At 39.8% G+C, this 20,951-nt stretch overlaps 1 protein-coding gene across 9 annotated transcripts in view; it reads left to right on the forward strand.

Annotated features, from left to right (window-relative positions):
• Positions 1–20,951, forward strand: part of CLASP2 (cytoplasmic linker associated protein 2) — a gene marked incomplete at its 5' end in the record, with an annotated part of 155,946 nt that overhangs the window by 51,977 nt on the left and 83,018 nt on the right. For all 9 annotated transcript variants that reach the window (XM_080934581.1, XM_080934585.1, XM_080934583.1 and 6 more), the window contains one exon: positions 7,024–7,170. In XM_080934581.1, coding sequence (XP_080790707.1) covers positions 7,024–7,170 — 147 coding nt within the window. The remainder of the gene's footprint in view (positions 1–7,023; positions 7,171–20,951) is intronic.

Consider the following 20,951-nt stretch of genomic DNA (forward strand, 5'->3'; position numbering starts at 1 on the left):
GTTTTTGTTTTTGTTTTTGTTTTAATCCCAATGTCAAACATAGTTTAAAAGGCTAAAAATGTTTGTTGGACCTATATAAGTATCGTAGACTTGAGGGAATCCATCTGAAAGACTGGCGGAATCTGCTCCTGCTAGGCAGGACATTTTAAGTTTTCCTAAAAGACCTAAAATAAAGGAGTTTCATTAAGGAAAATGAAAAGCCCAAACAAAGCCTGCTTTTCAGAGTTTTCTTAGCTCTGCACCTAGGAGTACCTCTGCGCATGCCTTTGAAGGTGGCAAAGGCAGCTCAGCTCCTTCTGTCAGTGCTCTGGCTTCTCTTTGCTGTCTGGCTTCCTCCATTTCTCCTGTATCCATCTCTTCCTTGTCTTCTTCCCCTCTTCAGTTTGCATCTCTTTCTTTTTCTGCCTGGAACAAATCAGAAGAACAGTTTAGTTTCTTGTTTTGCTAAGTCTTGTTCAGGCGATACAGGCCTAATACCCACTAAACTAAACTATTTGCTTTTTTTGCCCTTTGGTTCAACTAGTGTGCATGTGTCAGATTAATTTTTTGTAACACCTTCTAGGATCTTAAGAGTTTTTTTATTTTATATTATTATGCAGTATAATAACCATAGCAGAGGCATGCACACGGTACAGATTTTTATGTACCCACCCTCTAGATATGAGAAATGTTCATGCATTACCACAGTTTCTATCAGCTTTTTTTGAGAAATAAAACGTTATTGCTATTTCTAGTCTGCTTGTCCTTCTTCCTCTCTCATTTAAGTAATACAACACAAACTACTGTTGCTTATTTATGAATGCATCTAAGTGCAATAATTTGTATAAAGAACTTTGAACTAGAATTGACATGTTTATATATATATAAACTTTGAGAAGTCTTGGAACCAGATCCCAGACTGAAGAGCTCGTCAGTCCCCTCACTTCTCAGTACTTGCTCCATGGCCTCTCCCTTGCTCTCCCTGCCTGTTTGTGTCTGTCACCTCTTCCTCCTCCATCTTTGTTGATGTTTCCCATTTCCACCTCTTCACCTTTTTCATCTTTGCCATGTAGGCAGCACTCCACCTGCTCAGTGGTGTGTCTCTGCGAAGCCCTAGGATTAGATGAAAGCTGCTGCAGTGGCTTCCAGTTTGCTTTGTGTGGCCACATGTTCTTTCTCAGTCTGTACCTGGAAGGCCTGTTTCCTATGTACTAGACGGTGCCTTCTGACTTGTCTTACTAATTATCCCTGGAGCTCTGTCAAGTCTCCTGTTAGCCCTGTTTCCCGAATTTAAGTTTTGGCTACTATATTTTTATCTGTAGAAGTTCTACTTAATTGAATTGACAGATACCCTTTTAATTAGTTTTCTGCTCCTCATAGTTCTTTTCCAGCTTTCCTTGTAGACAAACATGTATTTCTGTCTCTTATAGAAATGCAGCATTTTAAGTACACCTGTTCCTATTATTGCTTAACTTGTTCTTGCTGTGATGTCTTGTTTCCTCCTCCACTTCCATCTCTTCTCCGCCTCCTTTCCTCCATCTCTGTTGATTTCTCCTGTTCTCCATCTTGATCCCCTTCCCATCATACAGACAGTTATTTCATCCTGCTCAGATGTTCTCCTCTGATACCTTTGGGCTGCTTCTAGGAACTTTGCATTTGCTCTTACAGCCCACAGAATCATTTGATCTGATTCACTTTTTTGTCTCTTTCTGTCCCTTTCCCTCTCCCTTGTTATTTACCCCTCCCCCACTTTTATTCATTTAGTTATCTTTTGCTTATGTGTGGTGATGGTAGAGGTATATGAGCACATGCTAATGAGCCCATGTGAGGATGGGAGCAGAGAACAATCCTGGGCTTCAGTCCTGTCCTTCACATAGTTTAAAACAGGATCTCTGAGTGCATAGTACAGGCCAGCACCCATAGGAGCATTGGGCTGCTAGATATATATGCTATTTCATCCAGTTTTCTGTGGGTACTAGGGATTAGAATTCAGGGCCTACACTTGTATAGCATGCACTTGACTCACAGAGCCCTCTTTCGAAAATAGACTAAAAGCTTTGATGTGCTCATTCTAGTCTGTTTTGTTGGAGTTCAAACATTGTTTGCTGTTAAGATATTTTAAATTCAGGAGTCTTATCCAGTGAGTACAGTTGTTTGCCTCTGGAATATTCCGCAAATAACTTAGTACTACGTTTAGTAGAGACTGAAAGTCCCAGTTCTCTGAAAATGCTCGTTTAGACATTGCTGCACATGTTGAAGTTACACCAATAGGCAAAACAGCAATGGTTCTGCCTTCATTGATCCTGTGTCCCAGTGGGAGAGGCAGGTAAACAGCAATAATGCTAGCCAGAAGGGGGAAGCAGGAAGCATGGAACAGTTAGAGTCTCTGTTAGGATGTTGGGAGGTTACAGTTAGCACCCAGAGAAAACTTTATTACGGTGACAGATAAACAAAGACCTGGAGGTTTGACGGGGTGTAGAGAAGCATTCTAGGTAGAAGGTATATACATGTAGAGACCCAGAACACTCATAACTTCTTTTGATTATAAAAACAGGTTTAGTTTGAGGTTTTGTGATGGTAAGAGAATATGAAACCCTATTGGTAGTAGGTGAACATGACTGCCCTCTCTTGTTTTTGAAGACTTTGCTTTTATGAAGTGTTAGTTTTTTTGTTTGTTTCTGGTACAGGGAATCAGACATATGACCTTGAACTTGCTTCACAGCTGTTCTCCTACCGAGCTGATTCCTAACTCTCAGCTTTTATTTTGTATATTTGAAGCTTTGATTCCACATGTATTAATATTCAGAGTTTTTATCCCCCCTTGTTGAATTATCCCCATTATCATCTTTATCTCTAGTATTGCTTCTTTGATCTGCTTGGTTTGATATAAATGTTACCTGCCCCCTTTCTGCCTTGTGCTTGTGTGGTCTATCCTCAACCCCCTCCTGACTTTTCCTTGTGTGGTCTATCCCCCATCCCTGACTTTTCCTTGTGTGGGCTCCTCCCAGCTCCAACACTTGTCCTTGTGTGGTCTGTCCCCCTCCTGACTTGTCCTTGTGGGATCTGCCTTTACAGTCTGACTTTCCAGTCTTACATCTCATCACATATCTCAGTTAACAGAATTCATTCTGGCAGCCTTTGCTTTACAGTTTAGTTCATTTAAACTTAAGGAAAATACTGGCAGATTTAGAATCTATTTTAATTTTATATATTAAATAACACTATAATATAATTTGATGTAATTTTTAATGATTTTTTATTTTAATTACATGTATATGTGCATGTCTGTGTGTAGGTGTGTGCACATGAGTGCAGTTGCTAGTGAAGGTGAAAAGAGTGATTTGATTCTCTGGAGTTAGATTTACAGGTAGTTGGGAGCTGCCTAATGTTGGTACTGGGAACTGAACTTCAGTCCTGTGCAAAAGCATTAAAACCTTCAAGGGCCAACATGTCCAGCCCTTTAATATGATTTTTATTTTGTTTTTAAGATTTATTTTTATTTTCTGTTTAATGGGAGTTTTGGCTGCATGTGTGTCTGAGCATCACAAGTGGTCAGTGTATGAAGAGGCCAGAAAAGGGCGTCAGATCCCCTGGAACTGGAGTTACAGACAGCTGTGAGCCTTCCTGTGAGTGCTGGGAACTGAACCCTGGTCCTCCAAAAGATCAGTCTGTGCTCTTAACTGCTAAGCCATATTTTTAGTCTCTTTATTGATAGAGTTTAAACCTATGAAAAGACTCTAATTATACCCTCCCCCAAAAGAAATTATTTTTAAAAACTCACCTTTTCTAAGTGGATCAATGAGACAGATATGTCCAGTGACTATTTGTGCCTAGTTGATCTCATGTTAATGGGCAGTGGAATAAAAAGAATTCAAAATTAAAATTTACTGCTTCAAAGAACAGTGCTTGTTAGATTATTTTAAAATGCAAAAATAATTCTTGGTACTTCAATATACGAGAAGTTGAATTCACATATTTAGCCCAAAATATAAATTATTTTCTATTATATCTTTTTTTAAAATTTTTAAATCCTTCCATATTTTATTTGATCTAATATTTCTATAATTCTCTTTCTCTTTTTTTATGTGTACATTTACTCTTATAGTTTGTTCCCTAGACACAGGAATTGGCAAACTGTTGTTTATGGGCAAGTTCTGGCCATCCTCTTGTCTTTATATGTGAAACTGAAACAGTCAGTCCCACGCTGGGGTCTCCACAGTGTGTGTGTGTGTGTGTGTGTGTGTGTTGCTTTGTTGTTATTGTGTCATAATTGGGCAATTACACAAAAGAACATTTGTGTATAGATATTAAAGCCTACATTTGCCATGTGGCCCTTTTTATTAAAAAGAGCAATCTACCAACCTCTGCTTTGAAAGAGTGGCTCGTATGTGGTTGTTAGGAGATGATCTTAGTAAGTGGGGTATCAGGCTTCGTCCTCACAAAATTTTTGATGTAGTATAATGGGTTCATACCCAAGAGTTTGAATTGAGAGATCTTTTAAGATGGCTCTGCAGGTAAAGGTGCTACCAAGCCTGATGTCCTGAGTTCATTCCCTTGGACAAATATGACCTCCATATGGATGCCATGACACATGGGTACAAACATAAAATAAATAGGTGTGATAATAATTGACGTATCTAGCAAATGTCGGGCAATGCTGAGCTTTTTTATCTGGATATCATATGTGAGGAGCACCACTATAGACATTGAGTTACTAAATGCATCTTTGATTTCCTGTGGTCTCAAATAAGTTACATGTTGAACATCCCTTATCTGAAAATGCTTGGGACCAGGAGTGTTTTCAGACTTTCTTTATGTTTAGAGTTTTTGTATGAGTCTGTTCATATTTAGCTGAGCATTCCTAATCCCCCAATTCAAAATACAAAATGGCCTCATATCTGAAACTTAGCATTATGTTATGAAAAAAAGCACTGAATTTTCCAAACGTTTATATTTTAGATTTTCTAGAGATGCTTGACCTGTGGTTTGTGTGCTACTCGCCAATACTGTTGAAACCCTTAAAGCCCTTTAACTTTCTCTTAAGAGCACAGCTTTACAATAACTGCAGACTCTCAGCTAACAGAACGTCTGTGCGCAGTGAGATGAAGGGAACCTTCCAATGTTAACTTCCTGTCTAGTGAAGAGAAACAAGATGCCACAGTAGACATTGTGCTTTACTGTTATGTGGGGTGCAGAACTGATTGGTTTAGTTAGGAGGTTTGTGACTGAGCCCTTATAGCTGGGTGCTGATTATACTAATACATTTGTTTTGTAAAGATTTATTATTTGTTTCTTGGGATTTATATGCTTAGCTTTGTTATAATTTTTTTAAAAATTTAGTAGCTTAAGAATGTTAAGAGTTAATTTTTTTAAATGGTAAGGACACTTAGACTTTTCAGTTCTTGTGTGTATGGGAAGAGAACACGGTTTCCATGGGAACTTCTGCCTCCTCTTTCAGTGCCTGACTTTCTGTAGATTTTTTTTGGTCTATTCTGTCTTGTGTGTGTGTGTGTGTGTGTGTGTGTGTGTGTGTGTGTGTGTAATAGTGAACCAACAAAAAAGTTTATTCTGAATTGTTTGGTATTCTTGACAGAGTGATATATATAAAGCAGAGTTTTAAGCTCATTAATTTCTCCATATTGGCTTCCTCACACTGTTAAGCTAGAATTGGGGGGTTGGGGATGGAGGGCAGAAGTGATGTTAACAAAGCATTTACTGAAATAGAATGTGATTTTAGATATTTTTCTTCTCCCAGTAACAGTCTGAAAATTTGTTGGGGTCTTGTCTTTGTCCCTGTCTAATATTGTACTGGTGGTGAGTCTTGTATTCAGGATGAGTGGGGATTTATACAGTGAGAACAGAAGGGACAGGAGGAAAATTCTCACATATTGATTTGAAGCCCGTGGTAAAGCTGCTTCTCTGCCTCACCCATCTTGTTTGTCATGGCTGGTTTGTGCAGGGTCCTAGAGAAAACCGTTTGTCAGCACAGTGCCTGGCATATATCTTGTGAGTGGGGGAGGGAGGGGTTGACTGGAGGCTGGTGGGCTTGTATGTGAGGAGAGGATAGCAGTGTGACCGTGCACATCCAGACGGAGCCTCAGAGTCACTTAAGAGACTGGTTTTGTTTCTGTTGCTACCGTAGGCAGCACATTGGCGGTCACATACAGAGTTAATTATGTACAGCAGTGAGCCGTGCTGTTCCCATGCTTTCCTGATGCAGTAGCACCCAGCACAGTGATTATTGCCTAAAGCCTAATGTTCTATTTATATGGATTTTTATGTGTAGTAAGTAAGAAAAAACACATCTAGATTTATAAACCTTTAGTATGCAATGCTTTTACATTTTTCATAGAGGATACATTGTAAGTGCATAGAGGATTTTTTAGATGCATGGAGAATTTTTACCTTTCATCAGGCAGTAGCTGCCATAAGATGATGTCACCTTGCAGCTGATTGGCTGTTGCAGCACCTAGGGCAGGGAAGAGAAAGAAAAATGCCGGCACAAACCTCAGTGGTGGTTCTGTGGTTGTTTCTATCTATTTTTGATAGAATCTTTGATTAGTATCAAATTTACTGTATTTGGCCATGTGAACTATTAGGAGCTATTCTAGGGTGAGGGAAATTCGGAGGAATGAGGCGGCTGATTTGCAAACGGATCTGTGATTGTAAGTTGCAGAATCTGGGTATAGGAATAAGGCAGGGCGTGCTAGAAGATTGACTATGGGAGGGGCTGGCAGAAAACGCTTATGAGCAGCAAAAAACAGGGATGCTTTGACTACTCTCAAGTTAATGTTTGCTTTAATATTTGATTCTGTATGTATAAGTAGGAAATGTGACAATATGGTATTTTTATTTTAAATCACAGGTTATTTTATATGATGTTAACCAATATATAGATATTTATTCAAAGGATCTTTATTTTTTTTATTATGTGTCTTAACCTAAATAATGATTTTTATCCATAGCTTTATTTATGTTGAGTCTTAATGGAAAATGGAAGAAGCTTAGCTCCCTTAAGTATTTATTTTCTTATGCTTTGTGCAGATAAAAGCTTTGATGATGAGGAATCAGTGGATGGAAATAGGCCATCATCAGCTACTTCAGCCTTCAAGGTTCCTGCACCTAAAACACCTGGAAACCCTGTCAACAGTGCAAGAAAGCCTGGTTCAGCAGCTGGCCCTAAGGCTGGAGGTAATGCACATGCATTTCAGGTCACTGTGCATGCTTCATGCATTGTGATGCTCAGTGCTTCCGAGCAGTGTGTAATTCATGACTGCAGCAGGAATGCAGGGCTGGAGATGGTGCTACGACGGAGAAAGTGTGCTGCCCTTTAGAAAATGACTATCAGAAATTGTTACTTCCAGTAAGAACATGGATGAATTTGTGTTTTCTTTTGGGTACTTATTTTTCAGATGCCAGTTTTAAAGGAAAGATTCAAAGAAGTAGTTTTTTGGAGCGTGTCTTTTAAAGGGAGTGGTATTTCAGGCCTGGGTTAATTTTGGGTATTGTAGCTGTTACAGCTTTGAAGTGCAGAAATATACAGTATATTTCACAGTTGTCTAGGTGTAATGAATTAAATATTCCAGCATTTAAGATGGTTGAAGATACTGAATAATTTGTCACAACAGGAATTGGATGATCAAGTAAAACTGTCTCAAAAATGATTTCTGGGTTTGCTAACAATAAATAAGAAAGTGAGGGAAAGCAGGCTTTGGTGCAGTTGTGGGGCACATCCCTGAGCCTTTTAGAACCTTTGGCTTTAATTTTTTAAATGGTACTTTGTGATATACTCAGTAGTGTCCATGAGGATCTATCTGGTGTGATTCTCTGCAGGATCTGAGTCTGTAAGGACAAATGCCTATTTGAATGCTAGAGGCCACTCATCTTAAGATACTGACACACGTGTGTGCTCCCACATACACACAATATCTTGGAAACGTTTTGTTTATAGTAATTGATGTGAAAGTGAAGGTCTTGACAACTTTTGGGTTTTATCTGTTTATGGTACTTTGATTAACAGCAAAATGGAAAGGAAGATAAAGCCTGCATGTCTGCTATGTTGGTTCTGAAAGAAACTGTGTTCTATTTCAGCACAACCAAACATTTTCTAAATCATACGATTAAAAATATAGGGATGCCTCTCCTCCCACACTTTTTTTTTTTTTAAATAGCTGGGGGTCTCTCTATGTAGCCCTGGCTGGCTGGAACTGGCTGTGTAGGCCAGCCTGGCCTTAAGATCACAGAGCTCACCTGCCTCTGCTTCCTGCGTGCTGCCACTAAAGAGAAGCAGCACGTGTGCCGCTCACCTAACTCTCCGTAACTCTTACTTATCATACAGTGAGAAAGAAGGTTAGCTGTTCTTGTTTAGTTTGCAATCCGTAAGTGTGTTCTGCAGTGCTGGTGCACATGATGCTCTGCCACAGTCTGATCATCAGGAAGAGGCATGTGGTATTCTTTGCTTTCTTCTCCAACAAATAGCAGTGTTCATTTCTTACAGGGGAGGCTTTTCCTGATCTTTAATACAGAATTACACAATTGTAACTTGTGATAACCTAAAAAAACTTTACTAAAAATAAACTGTATAAGAAAAATAATGAATTACACTGTGTGTATATTTGGCATAATATTTAACATTCTTATGAATCTTGGCTAGTGGTTTATAATTTCTATCTGGTTTTATGAGTTAATTCTGGAGTAATTAATTTATCATAAGCCACATTGTTAGGAGAAGGTTTTCCTTGAAGGTTTGACTTACTCCCCTTAGCCTGCAGCCCGCAGTCCTTGCAGGTAGGACAGCGTGAGGTAGGCCTTGGGTCATCCTAGGCAGCCACTCTTCCTCCTTTCCGTGGCCTCCTCTTTCTCTTCAGCAGCTGCAGACTCATTCTTGTTTTTCTTGTTACCGATGCCCAGTTGGTTGTCTGTTTGGTTGTGGGCTTTTTACGATTGTCTCTCTGATGGCCCAGGCTGACCTCTAAATCGTAATTTCATGTGTGAATTACAAGCATGAGCCGCTGTGCCAGGAACAGGTGCCTGGCCAGAGGATGCTGATGTTCTGAAATTGAAGCATTCTTGGCTATCAGTCTTTCCTTGAAAACCTACCTATAGATGTTCTGTGTTGGCAGACATGTTGATTTTTAAATGAGCTGTAGGGAGTTTTCTTAGAGTCACTTCAGCATCTTTGTGTGGGAAGGAGCCTTGCCCCTCCCAGAGCTCTGCCCAGTGATCCAGGTGCTGCCTGCTCCGAGGACAGGGAGGGTCAGAGGCCACGTGCACCAGCTGTTTCTGCACACACCTAGTTTCTAGAGAAGACAATTGGCTCTACTTGTAGTATATTATTTTGTATATTCTTTTCCTACTTATTATTCTATTCCGTTTTATCATGGTCTTAAATTAGTTTAAAATTATTTAAATTAAATTATTGAATTAGTTAAAAATTTACGTCTAGATATTTAGATTTCCTCTAGTTAGTTTTTTTTTTTAGCTGTAAATTATGTTGTCATCCTTTCATGTGTATCTTCTAACATATCGCCATTGTCCTCCTGTGGCTAAGTTTTTTATTGATATTTTTTATTTATTAGTTGTATTTTAGTGGCCTTCTAATGCCATGCAGGTGGCTGTTACTGAAGCATTTTTCCATGCCTCTGGTTTTTAAGGGCAGTAGAAGTAAAAAGGACTTCTGGCAAACAAGAAGTACAAATAAATTTAATTACCAACAGTAATTTAATTCCTCAGGAGCTTAGCAAGTAGGACTCCAACAGGACACAGTAAGCAAACCTGTAACTTCTACTTTGTAAATGTAAAGATCTTTTAGTATTTTCTTGTTGAAATTAATCCTTCTTTGGTATCTTTTAGTTTGGAGTTGTTTCTTCTTGATAGTTACCTGGAGCCCAGGCTAGCCATCAACTTGATATGTAGCCAAGGCTGACCTGGAAAGCCTGATCTTCCTGCATGCAGTACCATGCCTTTGAGATTGGCTTCTTAAAGTTTATTTCCTGACTTACAGTATATTTATTCCTATACCAGTTGTTTTGGCTACCATTTGTTTTGTAAAATAAGAGAAGAATTGGACGATGGTATAACTTCACAGTTTATAATTAGTTTTGGATTTTGAGACACATAACTGAACAAATCCTGCTTTCAAAAGTCCTTTGTGTTTTTTTGCTTAGTTAGGTGAGCCAAGCGTTTGTGTTGTTTTCCTCTAATGTCAGAGACTACTTTGAAATTGTTTTAGCCACACAACCTCAGCACTCCCCAGCTGGAAGTCCACCCTGAGCACACACGGCAAGGTCAGCCTGGAGCTGCCTGAACTGCCTCAATGAGTAGATGGTAGTTAGCTTTCAGTTCTCGTTATTAGCAAGTACCAGCATCTCAGAATCTGCAGCGCCCAGTCTTCCTCACAGGGTTTGTTTCTTGTTAGTTTGCTTGTTTGTTACACAATGTCCTGCCTACATGTATACCTGCATGTCAGAAGAGGACACCAGACCTCATTACAGATGGTTGTGTGCCAGTGACCTGCCTGGCATGACAAGGTTCCAGGGAAAAGACAGGGATGGGGTATGGAGTCAGTGGCGAGGCTGAAATTTATTTATCTTTTGCAATTTTCTTTTGTCTAAAACCCTGCTATTCTAAGCCAAAAAGTTGCTGGCCTCTAGTAATAAACTCTTTTTGTTAGCAGCAAGGGAATTAAGAAGAAAGAAAGATTAATTTGTAGTGCTTCCTTCTCTGGCTCAAGGAGCTCTTGATAGCCAGATGATAGGCTTGGACTTGTTAATCCTTTGTGTACCAGAGAGAAAAGAAAAGGAAAGAAAGAAATTCATTTACACAGAATACACATACACTGAGGTAGGGCCTGACCACCAACCTCAATCAACTCCACAAGAACTCATGCTTATATACATACATATATACCTACACATGTTCATATAGACAAATAGACATATACATATATACCTTTAGTGGATGGGGCAAAGCCCACACAAGTCACCACTTTATTTTTTCTCCCTGGCCTTTTTATAGACAAAGGTTCTTAGCAAATTACCTCATAGATAAAATGTTACACAAAAGGGGTTATGAAGGATGTTGATAGTAAGTTCAAAGCAACAGTTTCACATGGCCTTGCTTCATCATAGTTCCTACCTGTGGCTTCATCCATGGACCTGACCTAGAATAAATGCTTTAACTTGATCACAAATTTGTCCTAAGCCAATTTCGCTTTTTAGTATCCTTGTGAAAGCTCCTTGTATTCATTATTTGCAGCCTTTACTATTCTATAAGGAATGGACACTTTTTTTTTTTTTTAAAGTATAGGATAGAGTTTATTCAGGGCATGGGGAGGGGAGTCAAGAGGGTAGTGGAGGCAGAGAGAAGCAGAGAGAAAGAGGGTAGAGAAGTAGAGCCTGTGGAGAGAGAGGGTAAGTGACAAGGGATAGAGCAGAAGTAGGAAGGCAAGAGAAGAGCCAAATTCTATTTTTGTTTCTAATTTTATTATATCTTTCTGACAAAACAACTAAAACCATTTCTTAAAACTTTCTTCCTAAAATTATTTGAATCAAATCAGGTGTTCTATAAAATCATTAATTCATTTAAACAGTCTTAATTTATGAAAGCTCATCTTTATGTTGATCTGCAGGAAGTCTGCTCAGTAGGGTGACAGAAAAGGTGTATCAGCTGCAAGAGACAGTCTGAGATGAAGTCTTTTTGGACATTGCCTCTCAGAGCCCAACCATCACAGACCGTGCAAAAATGGTGGGTCACCTCCAGGAAAGTCACCTGCTAGCCCTAGCCTCTCCTAGATGGCTCATGACAGTTACGAGCTGCCATGTGGTCACTGGACCTAGAAGAGCAGCCATTAACCTCTGCGCCATCTCTCCAGCCCTCTTTCAGTAATTTCTAAATACCCACTTGTTGCAGATGATGCTAATCATTCCCTCTCCCCAACATACCAGCAAAAGAGTTGCCTTTTCCTTTAATAGGCACAACAGGATTCACACTTATTTAATTTCAAAGCATATGTTGTTGATAATAACGCAGTTTACTAGTAGATCTCCGTGTCCTTGTGATATAGCTTAGTTGGTGGAGTATGGCTTCACACGCATGAACATACAAACTTCATGAACTCAATCCACCTGTAACCCTGACATTCAGGAAGTAGAGGCAGAAATTTCAGAAGTTCAAATTACATTAGATGTTTCAGACCAAACTGGGCTGAGACCCTGTTGACAAAGAAACAACCAACAGAAAACCCAGATGGCCTTTCTGTATTCGTGCTTTAGTCTCACTGTCCTTCTTTATTCCTTCCTTGATAATGGGGAAAGATCTTTGCTCAGAAGATTTTAGCACTAATGAGGTCTGAAGGAAGTTCTGACCACATGCTCATAGATGGAATCTCAGGATTGACTGCTTTCCCTAAGAGAGTCCGTTGTAACCCGGATGGGCTAAGTACCTGGTGATGCGCCCCTCTCAGACCCAGACAATTTCTGGGTCATTTCCTAAAAGTTCATACATATGCTTCTTACTTTTTGTCTCAAATGGAGATCAGCCAGTCACCATTCCAAATTAAAATCTTTTTTAACTTCAGATCCACACCTGTATATCATAAAGTCCCCCAATACCATGAATCTTAACTTTACCTTCAAGGTAAAGATGGTTTGAGAAAACAAGTTATTGTGAGTAGCAGGCTGCCCGTTTTGTCACTGTCTGGAAGAATGCGTGGGTTTTACTGGTTACTCTTTTGACCTTAGAAGGTTTTTTTCTCTGTGTAAATCTTAAAATGTTAAATACATTTTTTGTACAAGATTTATTTTTTGCAGCACTCAGACTATTTAAGAAAGAGATGACAATTTTGTTGATATTTGAATATGTGAGTTGAAGGCCCATATTCTACATGTAAATTATTGTTGCCTGTGGAACTTACTGTGTCCCACTCCAGGTTGTGTCCCACAAGCTCCATAAAAAGGGATCAATTCAAAGTCGTATTTCTGAGACGGGGTCTTGTGTATCCTACGTTGGCCTTGAACTGGCTGTGAATCTGAGGATCGCCTGAAAATTCTGCGCCTTGTGCCTCCAAACACTTAAGTGCAAGGACTACAGGTGCATGCCACTGTACCCAGGCCCTTTCTGCTGGGGATGATGGGACCTGGGGCTCTGTGCATGCTAGACAGTACTTCTACCACAAACTGTCTTCCACCCCCAATCTAAGGTTTTAAACTTAGACACTAGAGTGCCTGCTCATGACCTCATGACCCAGAGATAATTACTGATAGCATTTGAGTCCTCCCATGCTGAATTTCCCTGTCCTTTCTGATGGAAAATGATGGGTTAGAACATTGTAAAGTTTTATAGACACAAATCTATTCCAGTTCTGCCTCAGAAAGATAAACTGATTATTAAGAAAAATTGCCTGTGTGAGACATTTTTAGCCTCATTGTAGTTTTGACTCATGTAAGTAGAGGTTTATAGTAATGGCTGCAATCCCAAGCTTTTGTTTACTTTTGTATACATTCTAATGCAGTTGAATTCCTGAATTTTATAATTCCATATTCCAAATTATTTCTTCCTTTCAACTTAGTCTTTTAAAAAGTATTTTTGTATATTGCTTGCCAATGAAAATAATTTGGATTCACAGTTTTATTTTAAATATAAAAATCATGGTAATTGCTACAATAAGAAAATATAACTAAATTGAGGGGCTGGAGATGGTCAGCAGTTAAGAGCATGCATGTACTGTTCTCAAAGAGAAACCGTGTTTGCTTCCCAGCACTCACACTGGGCTGTTGACAAGTACCTGCAACTCCAACTCTGGGGCATCCATAGCTCCAGCCTCTGAGGAGGGCCTGCCCACACACCCTCACACACCGCACAGTCTTTCAGAACCTTGAGCAATCTTGCCTCCGTGTTGTCACCAGGCTGAAACGACTGGTGTGTGTTCTCGATCCTTCTACACCGTCAGTTTTTTTTTACTATGTAGGTCCTAAAACTAGGTTCTCTCCTCATTAACAATTGTGTTTTTCAGTATTAAGAATGGAAGCTGTTGCCTCCACTTCAGTATCTTTTCTTAGTCTGTTTCCTGCTACCATAACAGTATGCCATAACGGTAATGTAGAGAGCAGAGACTCACTGTCTCTTGTAAAGGGCTGTGGGACAGTGTTCTATCTTGCTACTGCCATGTGCTGAAGGTCTTCTGCTGTGGATAACACTGCATGCCAACAGTGTCCAGGTCTCTTTCCCTCTTATAAAGGGAATTGTCATCAAAGCAGCCCAACTTTCACCTTCTCCCAAAGGCCATCTCTCTTCAAATACTATAGTCTGGATTTAGGGAGCACAATAGGCATCTGGCACAAGAAATTGTGGAAACACTTTCATGTGGTAGCCTTGATTTTAAAAGCTATTTCCTTTTTGATATCACTAAGGTTGTTTGCAATATCATGCCCTTAGGGAGGATGCAAATCTCATAATATGACCTTTTGTGTCTCTGTTTTGTAGAACATTCTACTAAGTGAGATTACTTAACCCAAAGTTGTGCATCTTTACATGATATTATTTTACCTTCTCTACTTTTGTGCATATAGCAGCCATGTCAGTTTATGCCATTTTTATGTGTGAAATTATTTCTTTTAGTTTACATTTTCTGTCTGCCTTTACTTTTGGCCAGCAGCACACACATGCTTGCTAAAGCCCTTCAAAGCTTCTTTTTACATTTATTTTATTTGTTTGTTTATTTTGTATGTGCACACATGCCAATGTGTGGGGTGGGGGATTTGTAGGAGTTTGTTCTCTGCCACACCCTGAGTATTGAGGGTCACACTCAGGTTTATGGCAAGTGTCTGAAGACACTGAAGATACTAAAGTAGTCCTAAGACTTGAGTGTGCTTCTTTGTGACTCTGAGACATCAGTGTACAGACAGCACCAACCTCACACTCGGGGTCTGTTCTTCTGAGGAGACATAGAATGCTGTTTTGTCTTATCAGTTAATTGAATTTTAAAAATGACAAGATTCTTTTTTATCTTTGTTTACTCTCTTCTGGCATTTTTGCAACAGGCTTTATTTATTATTATTATGGTACCTGAGATACCCACTCTTTGCCTTTTGACTCCAACTTTTGCCTTATTCGATAAAGACTTGTTTAAGAAAAGGTTAGTGGTGGCACATGCCTTTAATCCCAGCTCTCTGGAAGCAGTGTCAGGTGAATCTCTGAGTTCAAGGCCAGCCTGGTCTACAAAGTGAGTTCCAGCATAGCCAGGGCTACACAGAGAAACCCTGTTTAAAAAAAGATTCAGTAAGATTATTAAAATAGTTTTAGTTTCCCACAACAGTAGGGTTTTGTTTTTTGTTTTTATTACATTGACATTAATATACTGGGAACTCATTTTGTATTAAGTGGCAGTGTGCCATCTTAACTCTCCCTGTATTTTATTTATACGTGGCCAGTTAAGTCAGTACAGTTAAGTAAAATATTCCTTACTCCATTGAAATGCTACCTACCGTTATAACCAATTTCTATAGGGTGTATTTTGAGACAGGGTTTCTCTGTGTAGCCTTGGCTGTCTTGGAACTCACTTTGTAGACCAGGCTGGCTGCAGACTTCGCCCAACTGGATTTTCCATACTTTTCATTACAAAGAATTTTTCCGTGTAGCACAGTTGGTAAATAGTAATTATCACTTGTATGTATAACCAGTAATTCTCCACATTTGTATAAATTTTCTGTCTTGTCTTTAGATAGGTTTTCACAGCTATGCTTTTATGTTGAAAAACATAAGAAAGTAAATGTAAAACATGACACTTCACCTCTAATTATTACTGTGCATCTCTTTAGAGTTAGAGGCACGCTCAGTTATGACCACAGTATGATGGTCGGATACAAGAGACTTACATGATGCCGTCACCAGCTTTAGCTCCGTGACATTGATATTTTAAAGTCTTCCAGTTGTTTTTTTAGATTGTCCCAAGTGTTTTCTGACTTCTCTCTGATGTTTTTTAATTTGGTCCTCTAGCCCCTTTATTTTATATAAATTTATTTTTACCATGCATGCCTACCTCTTCAAATGCTTCGTTCCATATTCAGATTTTAAGTGTCCTAAGAAATTTTCAAAGCATTCAAAGCAAGGATATATTTATTCTTTCTCAGAAAGTTGGTGACTTGATTCTCGGGTGATTTGTCCTTTTTTTTATTAGCTGCCTTTTAAAGTCTTGTGTGTGAGTTCCGAGTGTGCTCACTGCTTCACGGTGTGGTTTTTTTTGCAGCGGCTGTGTTCTGTTGAGCTTTTGTTGATGCTTATGGTTCTTTTCCTTGTAATGTTTGGAGTTTGTTTTTCAGTAGGTTACTTTTATCACCGGAAAAGCGTCTTTCTTACTTTATTCCTTTTATTCTGTCTGTGTAGAATGGAGCTTTGCTCAGGTGTAGCTGGCCCTCTTGTGTTGGGCCGGGGCAGTGCACAGCTGCATGCGGTGCCCGCTGTCTGCGTGGGAGCCCGGGATCATCATTTTGTCTCTTTGGAGCCTTTTGGTTTCTTCTTTTCCTTTGCCCTCCTGTCTTTGGAGGGGTACATCCACCTTTTAAGCACCACTTAATGATGATCCTGGGGACACCTTCAGCAGAAGGTGTCTGGATTCATATAGAACATTTACTTGAATATTTGCTTTAACTAGATGTCTGCATATTCATGAAGTCAGGGTCTGCTGTAAGCTTTGTTGTTTTGCCTCCTGGTTTTTTACGGGGAGGTCTCATTCTGTAACCTTGGCTGGTCTGGAGCTATGTAACCACCATGACCTCAAACTCAGAGAGCGTCACCTGCCTCAGTGCTTGGATTAAGGCATGGTTTTCAACTGCAGTTTTTCTACTTGATAAATGTCTTTTCATCCGGACTGTTGTTAGATTCTGGGACATTAGTGAGTAGGCTGTGCTTTCCCCACATTTTTCATTTGTTGTTGCTCGTTTATGTATTCCATAGGTGTCAGCCTGTACTGACTATGTAGACCAGGCTTGTCTGAAGTGATTTTAAGGCCTCTGCCTCCCAAGTGCTCTGATTACAGGCACCATCCACTGTGCCTAGATGAATCCAGGTTTCTTTGCTATGGTTTGAGTATGTCTGCCGGTGGTGTCTGCCAATGGTCTGTGTGGTGCTGACTTGCTCCTTAGGGAGACATTATGGAGAAATGGCATGCAACCTCCAAGAGCAGATCTCAGTGTGAGATGTTTAGGTCGCTGAAGGTGCTCCCCTTATAAGGGATTCATTTCATCTCCCACATGAAGAGTAAGCTTGGGCCCCAGTCTGTCTGCATTCATATCTTGCCGCTCTGATTGCTTCCTCTGTTTGTTATGAGGCTCCCAAAACCTGCAGAATTCCAAGCTCTGACCAAAATTGGGTCTGTTTTCTTCTTGATGGTCCCAGTCTCAGGCATGTAATCATATTAATAGAAAATAACCAGGTACATTTGTTATACCTAAATGTTTTATAAATGTATAGGTGTATTTTGAACTTTCCATTTTATTCTTTACTTGGTCTATTCCTGCTCCACAACTCAGTAATCATAATTATACATTTGGTAGCTAATAATAATAATAATATTTTTGTTTTGTTTGTTTTTTCTGTAGGACTGTCTGAACAGTTCTTGTCTTATTGTCCATCTAAGTAATTTTTAGTCAGTTTGGCAAATCCCCTTTTGTGAGCCTGGTTATCACTGCTGCCCTTGGGCACACCGAACATCTTTATGGTGACAGTTTGTCTTGTCATGAATGTGAAGTTTATCTTTGTTTGTTTGTGTGCTATAAATACCCAATTCCTTTTTGTATTGCTGTGATAAAACACCATGATCAAAAGAAGGCTGGGGAGGGAAGGATTTCTTTTAGCTTAAAACAGAGCAGGAACCTAAGCAGAGAGAAGGAACCTGGAGGCAGGAGCTGATGTAGAGGGTAAGGAGTCCTGCACCTTGCTGGCTGGTCCTCGTGGCTTGCTCAGCCTGCTTTCTTGTGGATCCCAGGATCACCATCACCAACAATGGGCTGAGCTCCTCTGCTTCAGTCACTAAGAAAGTTTCCTACTAATTCACCGTTAACCCATCTTGTAGAGGCTTTTTCCTCTTAGATGCATCTAACTTTTGTTTTAGGGTGACATAAACTAGCCAGTGAACACTTTGGTTCTACCTAGATTGATTTGGTTGGTTTATTCCTAGGCACTCCAAAGTATGTTTTTATTAAACTTTGTATGTTTCAAGTCTAAGTTTGAAAGCCTGCTATTGTCTCCAGTGCTTAAAAAAGAAGTTGATTTGTATATATTGGTTCTGTAGCTAGCCACTTTAAATTCAGTTTTAATGATTTGGATGGGGAGGGTATACTGTTTCACACACTTGAATTTCCCCCTGAGGACGTTATGTCTTCCTATATCAAGTAATGCTCTTCAACAGCAACTGTCTCTAGTACAAAGCAGTTCTTAGAGGTGAACATTAGCTAGATTGGAACAACCATTTACACTGTACATCTTTTGGAGAATAATTCTATTTTGAGTAGCCCAGCTATTTAGAATTTGTTTCACACAAGGCAAGTTTATTTCATATAATATCATAGAGTCTTTACAATGCTTCAGTTCTATCATTTCTGTAGACACCATCCTATCTTGCCATAACCATAGTCCACACTGTGTGCAGGCATATGTATGACTGACTAGGAGAATGCTGATGGTGACCTTATACCCTAGGGCCACCCCTCCTTCCAGTCTGGTGGCAAGGTTGGTGTTGAGATTAACCTTTTCTCTTGAAATGGGCTGTTACATCAGATTCTTGTCCCATTTCAGTCATTCTTTCTTTCTCGGGCTCCTTCATTTCCACCCATAGTTTTTCTAACAGCTCAGCCATTCTTCTGTATCTTTGTTTGAAACAGAATATATGAAGAAGGAAAAGACAAAACAGGAAATCCCCTCTGGTAGAAGTGAGGGATATCCTGGTGGCAGCAGCTGCAGTAAACCTTTTGCTGGTCTTTGTACCCTACCATTTTCTCTATAGCATTGGAAATCAGATTTCCCACCCTCCCTAGCCTCATGTTGGACATCACTTGTAGCTTGTCTTTTGCTGCTAGGTGGTTTCTTCTTTCTACCACCTTTCCCTGGATAGAGGGGACAGCAGTTCCCTGAATAAAGTCAGGGACTGAAAGACGGTAAAGTTGTCATTAGACTACTTCCTGCTGATTAGGGCCCTCAAGTTCCTTGGGGCAAGAGTGATCTTTGCCATCAGGATGTCTAATTTATTCTTATTTTTTCCTTTGGCCACGACTAATTAACAAATGGCGGCCAACAGTCCATCCCGCCTCTCAGTGCCCTATCATTTATATACCCTGTAAAATAAAAATGCCCAGAATTCCAAATGTCACACATTACAGAGATTATTTGCAGCTGGCAAAAATCATGTACCTGCTAGAGCACAAGAAAAAAATCATAGCTGTGATATTTCTGTGGGCTTGTTTGTAAGCTCTGTTTCTCCTTTTTATTCCATTCCTGACCCTAGTGCATGGAATGTTGTTATCCTCATTTAAAGTTGGGTTTTCCTCTTTTACCCCTTTCTGGAGAGGTGTGGGCTGGAATTTAAATACAGTGACTGTGAATATTAGTTATCACAATGTCCAAAATATTTCAACTCTTTGAGCACTTCAGACTTTGAATTTTCAGATTAGACATACTCAATGTTTTTTTCATGAATTGTGAATATGAAAATGGGGCTTAGTAGTTAAAAAAGCACATTACTATTGCAGAGGGCCTGAATTTAGTTCCTAGCATCCATATTGAATGACTTGCAATTTCCTGAGAGTCTAGCTCTCATAGATCTAACACATACATAGGCATACATGTAGACAAAACACACACACTATAAAATAGATAACTTAAAACACACACACAAAAAAGATTGTGGAAAGCGAGCATGTACCAGCTACTACGCCTAGAGCTCTGGGTACCAATGAGGAGGCTTCAGTAACTAGAGATTACCTTCATACCATGAGGCAATGCTGTTGTGATCAGGAGTAACTTCGGAAATTCTTAGAATGCTGACTGTTGAGTAACTGGCCACAGATGGGATGTCATATCACCCCTCCCCAGGTTCATGGAACACTGTGGAAGAAGGGAGGGAGAATGTAAGGAGAGTGTTTGCGCTTGAGTGCTCTCTAGACATCATGTGACCGTTATGCTTTTCAACTCACGGCTATTTTGATTACATGCCCAAGACTGAGTCTCAGAGCACTGTCAGAGAGAGGGAGCAGCTCGTGACACAGCACTCCTCCTTGATGATTTTCCCACAGTTAATAGGTGATGGTTGGAGAGGGGGAGCGGTGTTCCTAGTGTAGCTCATGCTTCTCTAAACAAACTCTGAAACAACCCTAATTGAACTCTTGCTCCCCCACCCCAAAGTGCCAAAAGTAAAAAGACATGGCTGGGAAGAGAAGAGAATCAGCATGCAATCAGTAATGGAAGCGGGGGTGTATATTACAGAAACAAATTACATATGTGTATAAAAATGACAATTCTAACTGTGTCTAATTAAGATGCTAATTAATAAAAAAACTATAGAACTTTAAAGAGATACTCGTCAGTGTAGGACTCAGACTCTGCGAAAAGGGATGGGCTGGCTGGTGCTGTCTCCCGAGCACTATGAGCAGATTCAGTGAGGGTTCGGAAAACTATCAACTGGAACAAGGGGTCTGCCAGAGTTACTAGAGTCTTGCATTACTGACAAGAACAGAATGCACCCCTTCACCCCGAAAAAGGAACGAGTCCCTAATTCCTGCAGCTTTCAGTTGAATCACCTATTGATAGAGCGTAGCAGAAAACCATTGAAACTAACAGAAAGATGATATTTTACTGGGTTTTAGGCTCAGCATCTCAGAAGAATGAAGATGGAGCTGGAAGACAATAGCTTAACCACCAGCTCTTATATAGTGTCTGCTTACATACCAGCTAGGACATGATAATAGCTTGCTAACACTGATCTT

The sequence above is a fragment of the Micromys minutus genome (assembly GCF_963924665.1).
Source record: "Micromys minutus genome assembly, chromosome: 21".
NCBI lineage: Eukaryota > Metazoa > Chordata > Mammalia > Rodentia > Muridae > Micromys > Micromys minutus.